The sequence below is a fragment of the Siphateles boraxobius genome, unplaced genomic scaffold, assembly GCF_051911475.1.
Source record: "Siphateles boraxobius isolate OS27281-9 unplaced genomic scaffold, OSU_SipBor_1 8, whole genome shotgun sequence".
In the NCBI taxonomy this organism is placed as follows: domain Eukaryota; kingdom Metazoa; phylum Chordata; class Actinopteri; order Cypriniformes; family Leuciscidae; genus Siphateles; species Siphateles boraxobius.
The window spans coordinates 16,311,186-16,328,679 of record NW_027509208.1 but is presented as its reverse complement, the minus strand read 5'-3'; the positions used below and the strand labels follow the sequence as shown (position 1 = coordinate 16,328,679).

General features: G+C 37.0%; 1 protein-coding gene across 2 annotated transcripts in view; it reads right to left on the bottom strand.

Annotated features, from left to right (window-relative positions):
• The window catches only part of tns3.2 (tensin 3, tandem duplicate 2), a 49,740-nt gene that overhangs the window by 14,927 nt on the left and 17,319 nt on the right, over positions 1–17,494 (bottom strand). Inside the window, exons 13-17 of one of the 2 annotated variants that reach the window (XM_077220965.1) lie at positions 13,616–13,747; positions 12,896–13,492; positions 10,085–10,194; positions 9,774–9,903; positions 8,799–8,879 (exon numbers count right to left, since the gene is read on the bottom strand). In XM_077220965.1, coding sequence (XP_077077080.1) covers positions 8,799–8,879; positions 9,774–9,903; positions 10,085–10,194; positions 12,896–13,492; positions 13,616–13,747 — 1,050 coding nt within the window. Of the gene's footprint in view, positions 1–8,798; positions 8,880–9,773; positions 9,904–10,084; positions 10,195–12,895; positions 13,748–17,494 lie in introns of both variants that reach the window. The other variant, XM_077220964.1, reaches the window with a different exon arrangement.

Here is a 17,494-nt window from a genome sequence, read left to right as displayed (position 1 = left end):
TGGGCTTGCAGAAAAAAATCCTTACTGGAGGGACTTTTAATTTCTAGATCAAGAGAACTCAACAAATCTACAGTTGTTCAACATTTTGACCTTTTTCTAAGACAAGAGGTTTTGATCCACTTCAAATGTTGACCACTTTATTTCAATTTTGCAGACTCATAAAATGATCTTTAAATATGACGTTAAAAAAACAAGTAGTTCACGAGATGGAAATTGTACAATCCTGGGAAAATAAATAAAATAAATAAAATTATGGCAGAGCTCATTGGTCCTTGAGGTAATACTTTATGTAACTCCAACAGAGAAGCAGAGCTGATGTTTTGCAAATTTACCCAAAGGTCCCAAAGTAACAACCCATTCCATAATTACACAAAATGCCGTTAGCTTTTACAGACTTTTATGTTGGATTCCCCATGAATGTTTTCTTTCAACAGACATTTACCAATCAAACATATACCGAAGCATCATGATAGCTTCTTCTTCAGCCATGACCGCACCCCTAACCACATCATATGATAAGTTGTCATGGGGATGCGGTCTTTGAAAATGTAACTAAGAATACATAAACACATAAACAAATACACAAACAACATCTGGAGGCAGAAGAGTTTAAAGCATTCCCCAAAAAAGACATTGTGACCCGCCGCAAAAACCCTTAAACTCATTCCCAAGACGCAGGAATCCCAAAATTGCTTCACAGAGATTCATCTGGTCTGCTTGTCCCTGATGAAAACTGGTCACCAGCACATGTTTTGTTCTGGATGCAGGTGGTCAGCAAGGGATGCTGGTTTTCTGGTGTCCCACCATGGCTTCATAACAAGATTAACCGGCAAGGCTTCCTTTATCAATCAACTTCAGCTGGACTTTAGCTCCATTTCCACCAGCCTCCTATTTAACTTTTCTAATTGAAAAGCATAGCTATACTGGTCCACCTGCAAGATCAGCACAAAACCAGACTGGACTTGCATGAAAAGTATAGAGAATGGATTAAAATGAAGCAGAAAGGCATCCCAACATGACCCTCCTGAAAGCGGACGGCATCAACAGATGTCAGGGTCACATGAGGATTGCACCATCCGGTGGGCCAAGAGGTCAATGATCTGTTGAACTACACCGGTCCTTCAAAGAGAAGAGAAACGAAGATCTGGATGACCCTTCCAGAAAGAAGAAAGAGGCACTGAATTTAAGACATCAGACGCCCCAGTTCTGCATTGAGAAGATAACTTGTATGTATGTGAATGCAGATACTTCTAGCTATTCAAGCTTTCAAAACCCAAGTTCGGAGACCAGCTCAGTACTCCGGGATGAAAGGAGAGGGTACAACATGTCATCACAAAAACAATTCACAAATGACCCCACATGCCTCTTACTCAAAGAAAGTGTCTCATTAAATATTAGATGCAGTATTATTTTATTATATATTTTCTTTAATATTATTACTTTGAATGTAATTATTTAATATCAATGCATTTTTTTTATTTTATCATGTAATTATTTAAGGCAATTTTTAATATTAGATGCTTTGCATTTTTAATATTAGATGCTTTAGCATTTTTTATATTACATATTTTTTATTAAATTATTTAAGGGATGCGTTTCATAGATGCTATAATTGTGTCACCATTTCTGTTTTTCACCATTTTAATCATTTTTAGCGTTTTTTGCAGTTCGATACAAAACATTTTCATTACTTGAAATAACAAACATTAACTAAAATAAAATTTATATATATATATATATATATATATATATATATATATATATATATATATATATATATATATATATATATATATATATATAAACTTATTTTATTTCGGCTAATTGCCAAGGCAACATTTCTCATTTTAATTTAATTTAAGTTGAAGTACTACAATAACTAAAATCAAATAAAGTAAAACTTTAAAAATATTTAAAAAAGAATTATAATTATATTACATGCATTTTAAAATTAATAATATTATATAACATAGTAATTGAATATTAAAAGCAATTCATCATTTAATTTTAAACTTTCTTTTACTTATACATTGAAGTACTAAAATAACTAAAACCAAATAAATTAAAACTTAATAAAAACTATATAGACTTTACAAAAAGACAAAAACACACCACAAAATTACGAAAAGATACAGCAATGATACTAAAATAACACTGAAAAGTACCAATATTCCATGTAATCGCCAAAGGAATGAAAAGAGTATAAGAGAAAAATCAGCATGTCATATCAGCATCTTACAGTCGGGAGTTGGGGATTTGGCTGGCAAATGAAAGAGAAGGGCGATAAAAGTGTGTCTAAGCGTGTTTGTGTGTATGTCTGTTCTTTCAGGATTACATCTCCCGCATGCCAGTGAGACAAAGGATGACTTCAGTTTTACGGACTTAACAAACTTGCCATTCAAAGGAGGAATTCGCGCGCACACACACGCAGTGAGCCAAGTTGAAAAATGTCCAGCTGTTGTGATCAAAGTTGCAAAGCTGAACTAGATAGAGAATGTGTGGAGGGGAAAGAGAGAGAGAGAGAGAGAGAGAGAGAGAGAGAGAGAGAGAGAGAGAGAGAGAGAGAGAGAGAGAGAGAGAGAGAGAGAGAGAGAGAGAGAGAGAGAGAGAGAGAGAGAGAGAGAGAGAGAGAGAGAATCCAACACAGGAGAATTAAATACTTTCCAGGCAAAGGCATTATTTCAGCTCTATGATACATCTTAAACATGTCTGTAATAAGGTTTAGCTCTTATTTGAGCTTTATCTGTGACACCTGGGCTTCCTCCCTTCATGACCACATGCACATGATTTCTTTGCTGTAATAAAGACTCGTCCACTCGACATTCTGCACAACGGCGTCAAACACGCAGACTAAAAAATAACACTTTTTCACTGCATAGGTATTCAGCACATTAAAATAGCTAAGGAGGGTTTCAGTCATTTGTGGTCTTAATATGAACACTGAACACATGCAATCAATCAAACAAACAGCTGGAGGATTGAACTAACAGCCATTCATTTGTGACTCACAATACAGGAACCGAAATAGATCTGATAAGAAAAGTATTCAGAGATCTGCTGAACTAGTTGTGTGAATCCAAAATGTCCCTTTCTAACATAAATCACATTATTTGTCATTAATGATATTAATCTTTTGTTTTCTGACATCATGCATTTATATGAATGTTTATTTTTAAAGATTCACTGTACAAAAAAAGTTGCTGCCTTAAACATCCAAGTTGATTATATAAATATGTAAGTCATTTCAACTTAAATTAAACTGACTTTAAAAAAGAATAATAATCTTGTATAACTTATAAAAAAAAGTTAAAATTGAACTTATTTTGATCAGTTAAAGCAAAGTAAAAAGATTATGTTGTCAATTTATTGATCTCACAACTTTTTTAAATAAAGTTATTATTTCATAATATAAATAAAACAAAGTTTAATGTTATACAATATATTGGTTTTAATATTCAATTATTATTTTAATTTATTAAAGTAGATTGTAATTAAGATGAAGTATTTAATATTATATGCTGTATTATTTGTATATTTCTTTGCTTATGTTTTATAATAAGCTAAAATAAAGGAAAATAATATTTAACATTAGATGTTTTATTTATTCATAATGTAATTATTTAAGGGAAAGTATTTAATATTAATACGTTTATTGTTTTTATAACATTACTGAAAGGAAATTAAAATATTTCTGCTATATACTGCTATATTTAAATACTAATATTAAATATTTTTGTAATTATTTAAGGGAAAGTATTTTCAGATCCTGTCTTTTACATTTTTAATTTAATTATGTAATGGAGGAGTCAAATTGTGGATACTATAACTGGTCACCATTTCTTTTAGTTTCTTCACCATTTTTCACATTTGTAACTTTTGTAACATAAGCACAGTTTACTGATTCTGCTGCGGTTCATGCAGTATGTGAAATGTTTTGCTCCTCCATTCAGTGTTGCTATGTAAGCCTTTGTTTCTATTCTTTGTCAAATTGTGTCATATCCTAGTAAAAGAACAGTAATAAACAAACCATATTGTTTGCTTTGGATAATTTGGTTGTGTGCTTTTCATTCTCAAGCTCTAATTAAATTAATTTCAGTTCAAACTGACCCGATTACATAACACATTCTTTACTCGTCCACATTCATTTGGACAAAGGCCCACACAAAACTGTCTTTTGTCCAGGGACAGAGAGAAGAATAGTGTCCACTGTCTCCACTTCATCAAAGTGCTCACTACTACACACATCCACTCAAGACAAGAGCACCACATCCATCTCTTTATGTTTTAGTATCTCCCCCGGTAGCTTGATAAATCTCCTAGGCCTGATGAGAAAGTGGCCAAGCTTAAATCACCAACCTGAGGTAAATTACCGGACAAGTCAAGTGTAAATGAGCTTTAGAAAAGAGTGAAAGCAAGATGTTTTCCACAAAACACCCCACTGGTAAAGCAGTGCTCGGCTGTTTGTGAGAAAGCACATGAGGAATGCCAAACACTGACAGAACCAACAAAATATAGGGTAGTCCAAGCACAAATATTGGACCTTTAAATGTGTTTGTCTTTATCAGTAAAGTTTTTACAATGCAAATAACCAATTACGGTCCAGTGTCCAAGAGCCAGCTGAATCAGGAAACGTTCACATACAAACAAACTAAAAGTGCACAAACAGTGCGTAGACACAGACACACACACCCACACACACCTTTTTTTGCCATCACAGCAGTTTGCAGTACAAAATCAAGTAGTGTATCATGTAGTGTGAACACATACAAAAAAAAAAAATTTGTATCAGTATTTGTCTCGTTGTCCAGTAAAAATATCTAAACAACCTCATAACAAGATCAATTCAAGTTCATTTGATCATTTTGCTGGTTATTTTTATTATTTTTACCCAGGTGCTGGGTATTGGAAGATTTGTTTAATTTGTTAAGCATACACTTTTGATTGCATTTAATAATATATGATGAAACGAGAAATATTTTCTGCTTGATAAAGATACTTTCTCTGAAAACAATTATTCATGTCATAAATACAATTTCCATAAAAGAGTATATTTACATGTTTTTACTATAAACCGACCCTGATATAGTAATCCAAAAATTATTTTCGTTCTACTAAAGATGTAATAAAAAAATTAGAGAAGAGATGAGAAGAGAAGAGAAAAGCAGATAAAGTATTTTCAAGAGTGAGGGGAATGTTCACACATAGAAGACAATTCAAGTCTGCCAGAGATGGATACAGCAAATGGCTGATGTATTAGCATACAAACACACAGGCAAATGCTTAAGCACACACACACACACACACACACACACACACACACACACACACACACACACACACACACACACACACACACACACACACACACACACACACACACACACACACACACACAGTTGGGTCAAAATGACAAAATCTTTTCCTGCATACCTAGAGAAGCAGTCATGCTGAAGTGTTCCTCATAAGAGACTCATCCACAGAAGATTAGCTGGACTTGCCGGTCACTGCTGTGTCCTGACGCGCTTGCACGCTTACTTTGTTTCCCAGTGTCACTCTTTCATGGCCCCAGTCTGTACCGTTGCCTGCTTTGTCATTTATTCCACTTCACATTCTCTCTCTCTCTCTCTCTCTCTCTCTCACTCTCTCTCTCTCTCTCTCTCTCTCTCTCTCTCTCGTGCTGTCTGCTTCCCGGCACAAACACTGACCATGGGCAGCACGTCACACAGTTGCTGTTCTGTCCAACTTTGTCCCCTTCCTCTTTCTCTTTCTCTCTACTCATTTGTGTCTAGCCTGAATGAAGTCATTGAGATTTTGGAATTCTGTTAAACCCCAGATGGAAAACTACTTCACGTCATTCTTCCTGCAGGACTGGTTGACTGACTCCAGCCTTGAGGAGGGAGAGAAGGAAGGGGGAGGGCTGAAGGAAAGGAAGAGGGAGGGAGGGAGGGAGGGAGGGAGGGAGGGAGGGAGGACGACTGCCCCCAACTGGCATGAGGCAGAAAGGCAGTGAAAGACCCCCATGGCTTCATTAGCATATGAGTTCATGAGTGCTCTCCTGCCTTTGATAGGCCATTCAAGCATTGTTCTTCGCAGACTCTCACAGTCTGTTTCACCTAACCAAACGGCAGCGCTGGCTGGGGTCAGGGGTGAGGACGTCCTTTTATGGACTGCCTTATGTTCTACAGCGTACAACATCTGGTTCTATGCAAAACAGTCATTTTCCTCATCTGTATTTTGGGCTTGTTTTGGAGTAAAAACATGCAAGCATCCTTAACTTGACATGACAAAGACTACGTATTATGACTTTGTTCCTTTGGCAGAAAATTTCACTTATTTAAATATCGATCTAACTTAATTGAATGAGGTTTTATGATCAAATTAAACTGAACAAAAGCTATCGGGATCAAAATAAACTTACAAAAAACCATTTGAGACTAGAAGAAAGTCTGTACTTCAAAAAAATAAATCTAAATTACAAGAACAATGTTTAGGATTTTGAAATGTGATGATTAATTAATCGAACACATACTTTAGATTCTTCGCTTTTTATAAGTCACTCAAATTATATAATAACAATTTGTAATTATTTTTTAAATGCAATTAGAGAAATGCAAAACAGGAGGCAAAAATATTCTATCATTATCGATCCAAGACACATTCTCAAGTACCAGGTTTCTCTGGTGAATTTATTTTGTTTATAGATGTTTACATATTTTTTACACCACTGTTCAAAGGTTTGGTTCAGTACGAATTATTCAGCAAGGATGCATTCAATTGATCAAAATTCACTGTGAAGATGTTTATATTATTGCAAAAGATTTCTATTTTAAATAAATGCATTTTTTAAAATAAACTTTCTATTCATCAAATTTCTATTTTTTCTTTCTATTCCTTTGAAAAACAAAAGGAATCCTGTTTTGGGGTATTTGCAATGCAGCCTTGGTGAACATAAGAGATTTCTTTCAAATACACTTAAAAAAATTGAACAGTAGTGTATATAAAAATAAATAAATAACATTTTCAAACAACTCACAAGAAAACACTAAGGGGGAAAAATGCTCTTAAATCATAGACAAAATTCCCAGCTAAATTTAACTTTATATCTAAATTCAATTGCTAAGGAACAAATTCCTATTTAGATTGTTGTTATGAAAAAATACTTTTCCTGTCTCCCCTTTATCAGACCGTACTTAATGTGACCTCATCCGCTGTAGCACATAAATACATTTAAAGGGACAATGCTTTTAACTTCCTTCCCCCTCAAAAGTCTGTGTAAATATTTGCATTTGTCTGTCAGTGAGAGTTTGGATGTGAGAGCTTCTATTTTCTCCTGTTTATTTAGACACTAAAACATAGATGGATTGAAGTTACATAACCTTCAAATCTTCCCACATCAGGAAATTAAAATATACAACGTCCTCTGGGCCAACTTGTTGATGACCGGATGTGTTAAACATAGAGATAATGAAATCAATTTGTTTCATTATATAGTTTTTTTGTTTTTATTATTTTCATTTAAAATACTAAGGAATCTTGTAATGACCAAACTTGGACTGTTAGACAGGTACTCTGACTTAAAGATTAAATATTATGGAATTGTAAAAACATTTAAAGCTGTGACTTCAGTTTGTTGCTGAGAATTTATGTCTATCTATCACTGTTATTTATACAGTAAAAGTAAAATGTATAGTATAAAAAGGGGCAACAAAAATCCACAAATAAAATACAGTCTTTTATAGTCTATAGATCTGTGAGGCATGTTGTAATATAATGTGACATAATGCGGTCTCCATAGCTCTTGCAATCTATCTTTATTCCCATCTTTTCCTTTGCCTCCTTATTAAGATTTAATCAGGCAATAGTATTTCCCTCATTAATAGTTACTTGACCGACTGATGGAATTATTTTTTTATGAGTGATATTTGAATCTTTGTCTGGGTTTTTTGTGAAAGTGATGATGTTTTAGACTATACTTAATATTTATCTTTGTTTTTTTTTTCTTTTCTTTACCAAGTCTAACAAATATGGAGTTGACTGGTAAAAAAAAAAGAAAAGTAAAAAAAAGAGAGCTTCCTTTTCTTTTCACGTTTATGCAAACTGAGTTCACATTTCGCCATCAGATGCTTGGCTCAAGTATGTGTCATGAATTATTTTTGTGTTAATTAGTTGCTCGACAAAGGGAGACAGAACAACAACAACAAGCTACTGGAGATCGCAAGAACAATAGACGATAAACACAGTATTGTGTGAGGGGGTTAAGAGATAGCTGTAACATTTTTATCACTAACTTCTGGAGATACATAATGCAAACAATAGACAAATGAAATTTTCTAGTGCACGTGTAGAGCGTCTGTGTTTGTGCACAATATGAAATGGAATGTACTTTAAAAGGCTATGTGTTTAAAAGGCTGGATGTATGCATACTGTAAGCGTTCGCGTCAAAACTGAAGTATAATTTGGGGTTAATTCTAAGCACCCACTTCCAGGTTCCCAAAGCACTGAATGGCCAGGTTTACAGGAAGTATGCATCCTGACCCAATGGCCACATCCTGTTGCAGAGTTATTTTGAACAGCACAGATTTTGTGAAAACAGCAAGACAAACTTTGCTACTGGGGACCATTTGTAAAGGTCAAATTTGTGCAAAATGCAGTTAAATTCTATCCTTGAATGGATTGACCAAAGACATACACAAAATGATATCCACACACATTTTCATCTTCTCATGTGGATGCAGACATAATTTTGCTAAAGTAAAAGGAAGTAGCATAAGGATGTAGCCACTATGGTAGTTGATTACCTTGCCATATTGGAGAGCTCATGTAGTGTCTACTGGTTTGAGAGCCAGGTCTTGAAGGTATGAAGTCATGTGCACTCTTCACTGTGAGGAGAAAGTGACATTAAGCACATTAAGTAGTGTTGTGCCACAGGGTTCTATCCTTGGACCAATTTTATTTTCATTGTATACATGTCCATTAGGCTAAAATGTTCATAAATACAACATTTTGTATCATTTATATGTTGATGATACAAAACTATATATTTCACTCAATCCAAGTGGGTCTCAATTTTGTTCACAAGTACATTGCTTTGGTGAGGAGAAAGCCTGGTTGCCAGTCATTTTCTCCATCGTTACCCTAGTAAGACAGAGTGTGTTGTTTTTGGATCTCTTTCAGCCACCAAGGAGACCAAGAAGGCTAGCCTTTATTTTATCAAGCGTTTCAGATCGTGTTAAGAACCTGTTATTCTAGACTCTTGCATTAGTACTTCATAAGCAGGTTACAAGTGTTGTTAAGGCTGACTTCTACCGACTAATCTCCGAATTGAAATCGATTCGTACTACTACAGACACGGATAACGTAATTCATGCATTTGTCTCATCACATATTGTTTAATTTGCTATATACAGGAATTCATCAGTACCAATTATTAACCCATCCTGACCTTTTGGTTTTTCAACAAAATGATAGAAGATGGAGATCATCTAACTAGATGGTGCTCCTTGTCCATAAACTAAATTAAAATCAAAAGGGTGACATGGCTTTTTCTGCTATTGCTCCCTAATTGTGGAATTCTGAGAATACTGTTAAATTAACATTGTGGTAAAGGTATTACTTTAATACTGCGCTATATTTTTTCATAAGTGACCACAAAAGGGTGCTCTGATATCTTAAAAAAGATTACATCAGCAGAGGGTAATAAGACTGTGAAAGGCTTCACATGCCACACAATTTCAAACTCGCATACCAAACATTAAACACTGTGTCAGACTTACAATATGGAGTGGGGGGTGTCACAGGAAATGCCGGTGTGGGTGGAACTTGATTAAGACCCACCCACAGTGGGTTGTCAACCTCTGGAGGGTGGTCACCAAAGTCAACAGTGTCAGTGTGATATAGACCTCTCTGGAACAGACAAAAACAGACAAGGCATTGTTGTAGGAATGTTCCAGGTTCAATACAAGTTTAACTTGTATTTTAGTGGGCAGAAGTTTGTACAGGGTTAGTGAGCGATTCAATTGGACTAGTTTTGAGGCTATACACTTATGAAGTAATTGTGCAGGTATAAATCTGTGTATATTTATACCGGAGATGGTGTGTCAAAGGCAAATCTCTGGATGTTCTGGATTTGATCACCACCCGCACTCCGCAACACCGAGTATTCAGAGACATCACTGAGCTGTTTCTGTCTCCAGCCTAGACAGACACAGAGAGAGAGAGAGAGAGAGAGAGAGAGAGAGAGAGAGAGAGAGAGAGAGAGAGAGAGAGAGAGAGAGAGAGAGAGAGAGAGAGAGAGAGAGAGAGAGAGAGAGAGAGAGAGAGAGAGAGAGAGAGAGAGAGAGAGAGAGAGAGAGAGAGAGAGAGAGAGAGAGAGAGAGAGAGAGAGAGAGAGAGAGAGAGAGAGAGAGAGAGAGAGAGAGAGAGAGAGAGAGAGAGAGAGAGAGAGAGAGAAAGAAAGAGTTATTTAGCAGGCATTCACAACTGATTTTCACTGAATGGCAAATCACATTTGACTGTGACCAGTCATTCAGAAATCTCACTCTTATTCATACTTTTCGAACAACAACATTTAACAAAGTTAAAGCGTTTCATAGAGAATGACCTGAAATAGAATGTTCTTATACAATGCTTGTTTTGATAAGATCCATGAGAACCCATTTACGTCAGGTGTGTAAGAAAATACATTCCACAGTAAATAGATAAATAAACATTAAATACAGATACATGAAATTTAATAAAAACAAATAAATAAATACAATTTTACGACACCAGTGAAAATGCTTTCGTTTTGCATATTTTTTTAAACAATTTCCATCATAAATTGTATTATTGCATAACAGTATGACCAAAAAGTTTTTCGTAATGTCTTTTTTAGTTTCTGTATTTTGCTTTAGTAGCAGCACCAAATGAAAAAGATGCATGAAAAAGAAAACTAATGAATCATCTTCACTAGAATTGTTTGAAATTCTGAGTGAATCTTGAGCTTCAGTGGAAGCAAAAAAATCAGACTGTCTGTACTAAGACTCATATTATCAATAACACGAATTTGCTTATTTGATAAGTGACAATCCAGAGTCTTAAAAATTCCTATTCATTTTACATAACATTTCTTGGTTATCTAATCTTTTCTTTGATAATCTTCTTAATCCTAAACTTTGATTATTTTCAGGTTAAAAAAAACTACTTTGTATCCCAGTTTTTCATAATGACTATAAAACATGGTAATAATTGATTACAAATGGCCAACAGTACAGGCACTGTTAACTATCACTTTAAAAATCCTCAAGACTCAGCCATGGGGAAAGACAACATATTTTGTGTGTCAGGAGACGGTCACTTCAAAAGCATTCCTCAGCCCTTACACATGTGTATTCAAACACACACACATACACACGCACCCCACAGGGCATATATCTAGTGACATACTATAGGAATAATAACACTCTGCATAGATTTCAGTACAACAGGGTGAAATCACCACTCAACTAAAGGACTCAATTCCAGGTGCCAGAGCTGCTCTGACATGGGCTGAACCTGCTGAAAGGATCTTAGGATCTTATTAAAGAATAGACAGGGAACACATGCAAGGCAGAAGACACACTTCAAAAGCAACAAGAGTATTGAGTTCATGGGGGGACTGCATCAGAGATGATGTGTTTGGTAAAGAGCAGCAGTCAATATAACATTATTAGGAAGTCACCAAAAAGTTGTCAACGGCAGTGTTAATACACCACTAGAAATATGATTATGTTACATTTTAAACAAAAAGCCAGCTCAGAGGTCATTTGCACGATGCAAACACTCCATACTAGACCTGGATGTTTTTACATTCAAACACAGTCACACTTACACACACGCGCACACATACTCACTGAAATGAAAGGCAGGACTTTATTTTCTTTAGAAAACCTGTCAGGAGCTGCACATAGAGAACCATTGTATGTTACTTGTGTGCATTTATTAACATAATTTAGGCCCCTGCCAATAGAAACCTCAATGGAAACATCAGCTAAGTCACTAGACTGCAGGCTCAGAAATGAACCAGTGAACAAGACAAAAATGCCACTGAAAGCTACAAAAATGCATATAATTGAAATATGATGGTAACATATATGCTTATATACATACACACTACCATTAAAAAGTTTGGGGTCGGTAACATTTTTATATATTTTTGAAAGAATTTGAAAGTGAGTTTATTATGCTCACCAAGGCTGATTTGATTAAAATTACAATGAAAACAGTAATATTGTATAATAATATTACAAATTAAAATTTTCATCATCATTACTCCAGTCTTCACGATCCTTCAGAAATCATTATAATTTGCTGATTTGCTGAGCAAAAAACATTTCTTATTATTATCAATGTTGAAAACAGATGCTGCTTAACATTTCTTTCAGGATTCTTTTTCATGCTGTTATTTTTAATGTTCAAAATAACAGCATATTTTAGATAAACAAATCTTTGTAACATTTTAAATGTGCTTACTGTTACTTTTGATCAATTTAATGACAAATACCTTACTGATCCCCTTCTTTTGAACTGTAGTGTAAACATAATAAACACCATATTGTTGGATGCACTATGATATCTTTTTATAGTTACTTTTATATTTTATATTGAATTGATTTTACAAACATAATGAAATGCTGAGCAATTAATTAAATTAAAATTATTTGATATAAACTGACAGCATGCTATGGGTTTTAGGTTTAGAAAAAAAAAGAAGAAGAAGAATATATATATATATATATATATATATATATATATATATATAAATATAATGAACACTGTGTCTACACCGGATGTCGAAAGTGAATGTTGGTGGATTGCTGGTCAGTTGAAATTAGTAAATGGATTTAGAATTGGTGAATGTATTAGGATTTGTTCTTGCCTGATTGGTGGGATTTGGCCCTTCCACCTGATTGTGTCTTTCCATTGGTGTGAAGGGAGGCTGAGCGGGTCATGTGACTCCTTGCCTGTGTGGGGATTGGCTCAAAGTCAGGATCAAGGTCCAGGATCAGCTGATTGAGCTGTTCGATTGATTGATCTATATCCAAAGCTAGTGTTGCAAACTCATCGTCCTTCTCTGGCTCTGACTGCGCCTCTGGAAAGCCGTTGTCTGGTAGTGAAGGTTTGCTTACACCTCTTTGGAGCTCCATCTCCTCCTTGTGTTCCAGTCTGTCTGATGGAGTGTGGGTGTAAGAGGTGGACTGCGACACCGACTGCTGCTGTGTCACCCATATATGTGTCTGATTTCCAGCAGGTACTGATGAGTGTATAAGTGTGTTTGAGGAACTCACATTATCTCTAAATATGGCAGGAGGAGCACCAGTTTGACAGTCATCTGATTGGATAGAGTTCTGACATTCACCTGAAGACAAACCAGACAGTTCCATTGAAGATAGTGTGTCTTTAGAGTCAGCAGCAGCAATGGCGTCATTAGGGGTGGTGATGTCGTCGTCATCATCTATAATGTCCGTCTCCCGTTCTGTGAACATAGCTTTACTGTTTAAATGACTGGAATGATCAAATGCAGCTTGACTGGCTATAGGGTCATGTCTCGGGATGCCTAGAGAAGGTTGTTCCTCCTCCATTCTAAGCCCAGGATTACCTCTGTGGAGCCGAGTATGCTCCTCAGAGCTGTAGCTGATCGTGAGCCCAGAGGCTTGTCCTCCAGTCCACTGGGAGGAGCTGGAGAGTCCAGAGTCACTGCTCAGAGAATGGTCGCCTTCATTTGGCTTGGCTGTGAAAGAAAGAACGAAAAGGATCAGTACAATAGAGTGGTGCAGGAATGACATCAATTTGTAGGCCATCCCGGAAGTTAGCATCATACTGGTTCCCACAACAAAAACCCAATAGGGGTCCTTTATTACAAAAAATAAGTTTATGATGCTTACACATTTTTGTCCATCAAAATCATTTTCACAAATTAACATAGCTTTTTTGAATTTATGTCTAAATACAATAGCCAGGAGTAAAAAGCTAAATGTAGGCTCTAAACTAACTACATCATGGTCAACATTACCATTACCAAAGCCTGTATACGGAAAGCCTGTTCACTCCCTATTAAGCCCTATTGTACCGAATTTTGGTTGTAGTTCCACCAGAGTTCCACTGGGGGGCGATCGCCCTGAGTGCAAAATGCATGGGAGTCTATGGAGCTAGACGGCTAAATTTGTCTCTTTCACCCTATTGCCATTGAGAAATCTCAGATTTGATTGTAGATTTTGCAAGTTCAACATGGGTTATAGGTCGAAAGTTGAATGAACGAGTACTTATGTCCTTTCGATTTCTTACAGGTTGAGTTGTTGTTGCCCATTACACGCTAGCATTCTGCTAATGAACGCTGATTGGTTAGTGAAGGACTGATTACGACCAGAGATACCGCTTGATGGCATCCTGGCATCAGAAGCAGGACCAGAATGTGTGTGTGTATTTTCGGCATGGTCTTTTAAAACAACAAAACAAAAACTCTTCTAGCGCGTGTATTTACCTGTGTCAGCAGTGTTGTCGATGAAAAGAAAGTGCAGAGCGCGAAAGCACCAAAGTGACTGAAGGATTGCCGTAAAGCAGTATCTCTGGTGGAACGATGTGTATGACGTCACTGACATTTTAAAAGACTTTTTAAAGCAAATGAGTGACTCTAAAAAATCTAACACCCAGCAATGAGTAATTTCTTTGCATCTCCTTTCGAATACAACATTCAAATTACTAGACAAAAAAATTATATCCTGAGAAAAGTGGATTTTTAGGGGTATAGCTCCATTGACCTCCATTCATTCTGCACTCGTCTTGTGAGCGCCCTCATATGGAACCAGAGTGGAACTGCAACCAGTTCAGAAGCCGGAAGTTTACTGAGTGAACGTTCCCCCCATATTAGACATTCTCTGCCATTACTAAGCTTCTGACAACTCTTTCAGTTTTTATCTAAAGGAATAAAAGTCCAAGTTAAATCTGTTCATCATATAAAGTGATCGTGTCTCTTCAGAAAATTTGGACTAAACCACTTAATTCATATGGATTTTACGAACTCTTCATAAACTATTTAAAGTGCTAAAGTTGTAATTTTGTAGCTGTCAATGGAGGGACATAAATTGTTCAGATTTTATAAAAAATATTTTCATTTGTGTTCCGAAGATGAGCGAAAGTCTTATGGGTTTAGAACGACATACATGAGGGTGAGTAAGTGATGACAGGATTTACATTTTGGGGTGAACTAAACCTTTAAGTAATTTGTGCATCTATGTGCATCACTCTCTGGCCTATATGACTTCATACTGACACCTGTTGGTGTGGATGATTTCCATTACACGAGAGTAGATGTTAAAACTTCATGCCGATTTGTACTCGGCTTTCGCCAAGATAAGCGCCAACTAAGACGTAGCTTTACAGTAACCTATGCTTCTCCATCCATTTACGCTTCTTTCCATCTGGTGACGTGAATCTCCTTCTGTCTGGTGTTAATAACTGCAGTGTATTTGCGCGTCAGCACACACAACGGCTGCAACCACAGTGCGGTCCCCCCATAACAACCCTCTGGATTGAACGGAGTAGGGAACATCTCTAGGGTCTTCAAAAGGCACCTTCCGTCCTCAGTGTTTCGTCAACTAGCCCACGACACCTCAAGAGGGCTCGACAGTGACTCTGGCGTCCCAGAGTCACCCCCCTCCGTCCCCCACTCAACTCAGCCCAGCTTACTGACCTCTACTTCCCTCTTGCTGCTGAGACCTAACCACAATCTAACAATCTCTCCGCAACCCAACCATACGCGCCAACCCGTTTGACTAAGGCTGTCGAGCCCCACTGGTGCGTTAATATGCAGTTTCAGTGGCAACAGTTCCGTATGGCATACCACCTACCGCAAAACACAATATCTGCCCAACCACCCGTCATTCACGCAATATACACAGGAACGTAATGACTGTAAATACTATACAACTTATACAAATAAACCAACAGACTCTTCAAGTTTTCAAGAATCCTACGAAACCGTAGCATGGCGGCCTGTACACAGCCAGTTAGAATCTTTCCGTCAACCACAGCCAGTTGCTGCTCCTTTCTGCTGCTTCAGATAAGTTATTTACTGTGCGACGCAACTCTTGGCCACTGAATCCGACGTCTCTGAGGAACCGGGTTGTAGAGTGTGCCACAAAACCTCGACAACCCACTTCCACTGGGTAAACTTGGACTCTCCATTCTCGCTGTTCTGCTTCAGTGGCCAGATGAGCATCCCGCAGTTTCGCGAGAATTGGTGTTAGCACCTTTTCTTGGTGGTTGCTCGCCTGGGTGGAGGAATATTGTCTTCTGCGTGTAATGTTTTGCTAGAACAGGCGGCAACTTATTGGTCATACTACGCTTGCCTTCCAATGCTAAAGCCAAACATCGCAATACTTGGTCATGGCGTCAAGTAAACCAACCTTGGCTAAGAGCCACCTTACATCCTGTCAAAATGTGCCTTAATGTGGCAGGTGATGAACACAAAGAACAAGAGGGATCCTCTCCTACCCAGAGGTTTAGGTTATGTGGTGATGGGAGAACATCATACGTTGACCTAATAAGGAAACTGAACCTACTCTCTTCCATTGACCAAAGGTCTTGCCAGCCCCCATGATGTAACATCATGCAAAAGATTTCAGCAACAGATGCGGTTGTATAGATTTTCCCAGTTGGCATCGATGATCTATGATATGTGAATGCATTTCATTTTAAACATGTTTATCAGAAGTACTTATCTTCACCCACTCCTCCTCCATTTAGCCCTGTGTGTCATAGTCTGGGATACAGTGGTGATGTTAACACGTCTCTTGCGAGTGTCAGACACCTTAGTCATCACGCAAATACACAGACCTAGATGTCTTTGTGTGGCCGTTGTGTGTGTTCTAGCAAAGACACATCAGTCAGCCAGCGGCAGCTGAACACAGATCGCGGCAGATAGCTTCATGTGTCATGACACACTCACACACACTCGCATTGATCATGACTGATAACACATATACGTTCAACGTGAAGCCAGCAGGCAGCATCACACATGCAGGTTGTACAAATGCACGTAAACACCAACATTTAGCATCACGCCACACTCTATGATCAATTTTTACAGTTGAGAGCTGCAGGAATTAAGTATTTTTATAGGCCAAAACCAGGAAACGAGTTTATATTGTAGCACTACCGGTTGCATCGTCCTGAACTTAATGAGTTTTTGGTTAAATGCCTGAAACAATGTCTGTGGTGAACACAAGCTCAAGACATTTTCATGTTTTATTCTACGACATAAAGCTTTAACAAATCACAAGGGGGTGTTATGAAATATTTTTAGTTGTCTTGAAAAAGGCGATTGCTTACAAGTGGCTAAATAGGACTGAAGAGGTGTTCGGAGAATTTAAACGTCATCATAACAAAGAGATGTGTAAATTTACTTACTCACTGGTCCGCTTTCACAGCCTTATAGTGTTTATAATCACACTCTTGCAAACGATTCTAGCTCAAACTT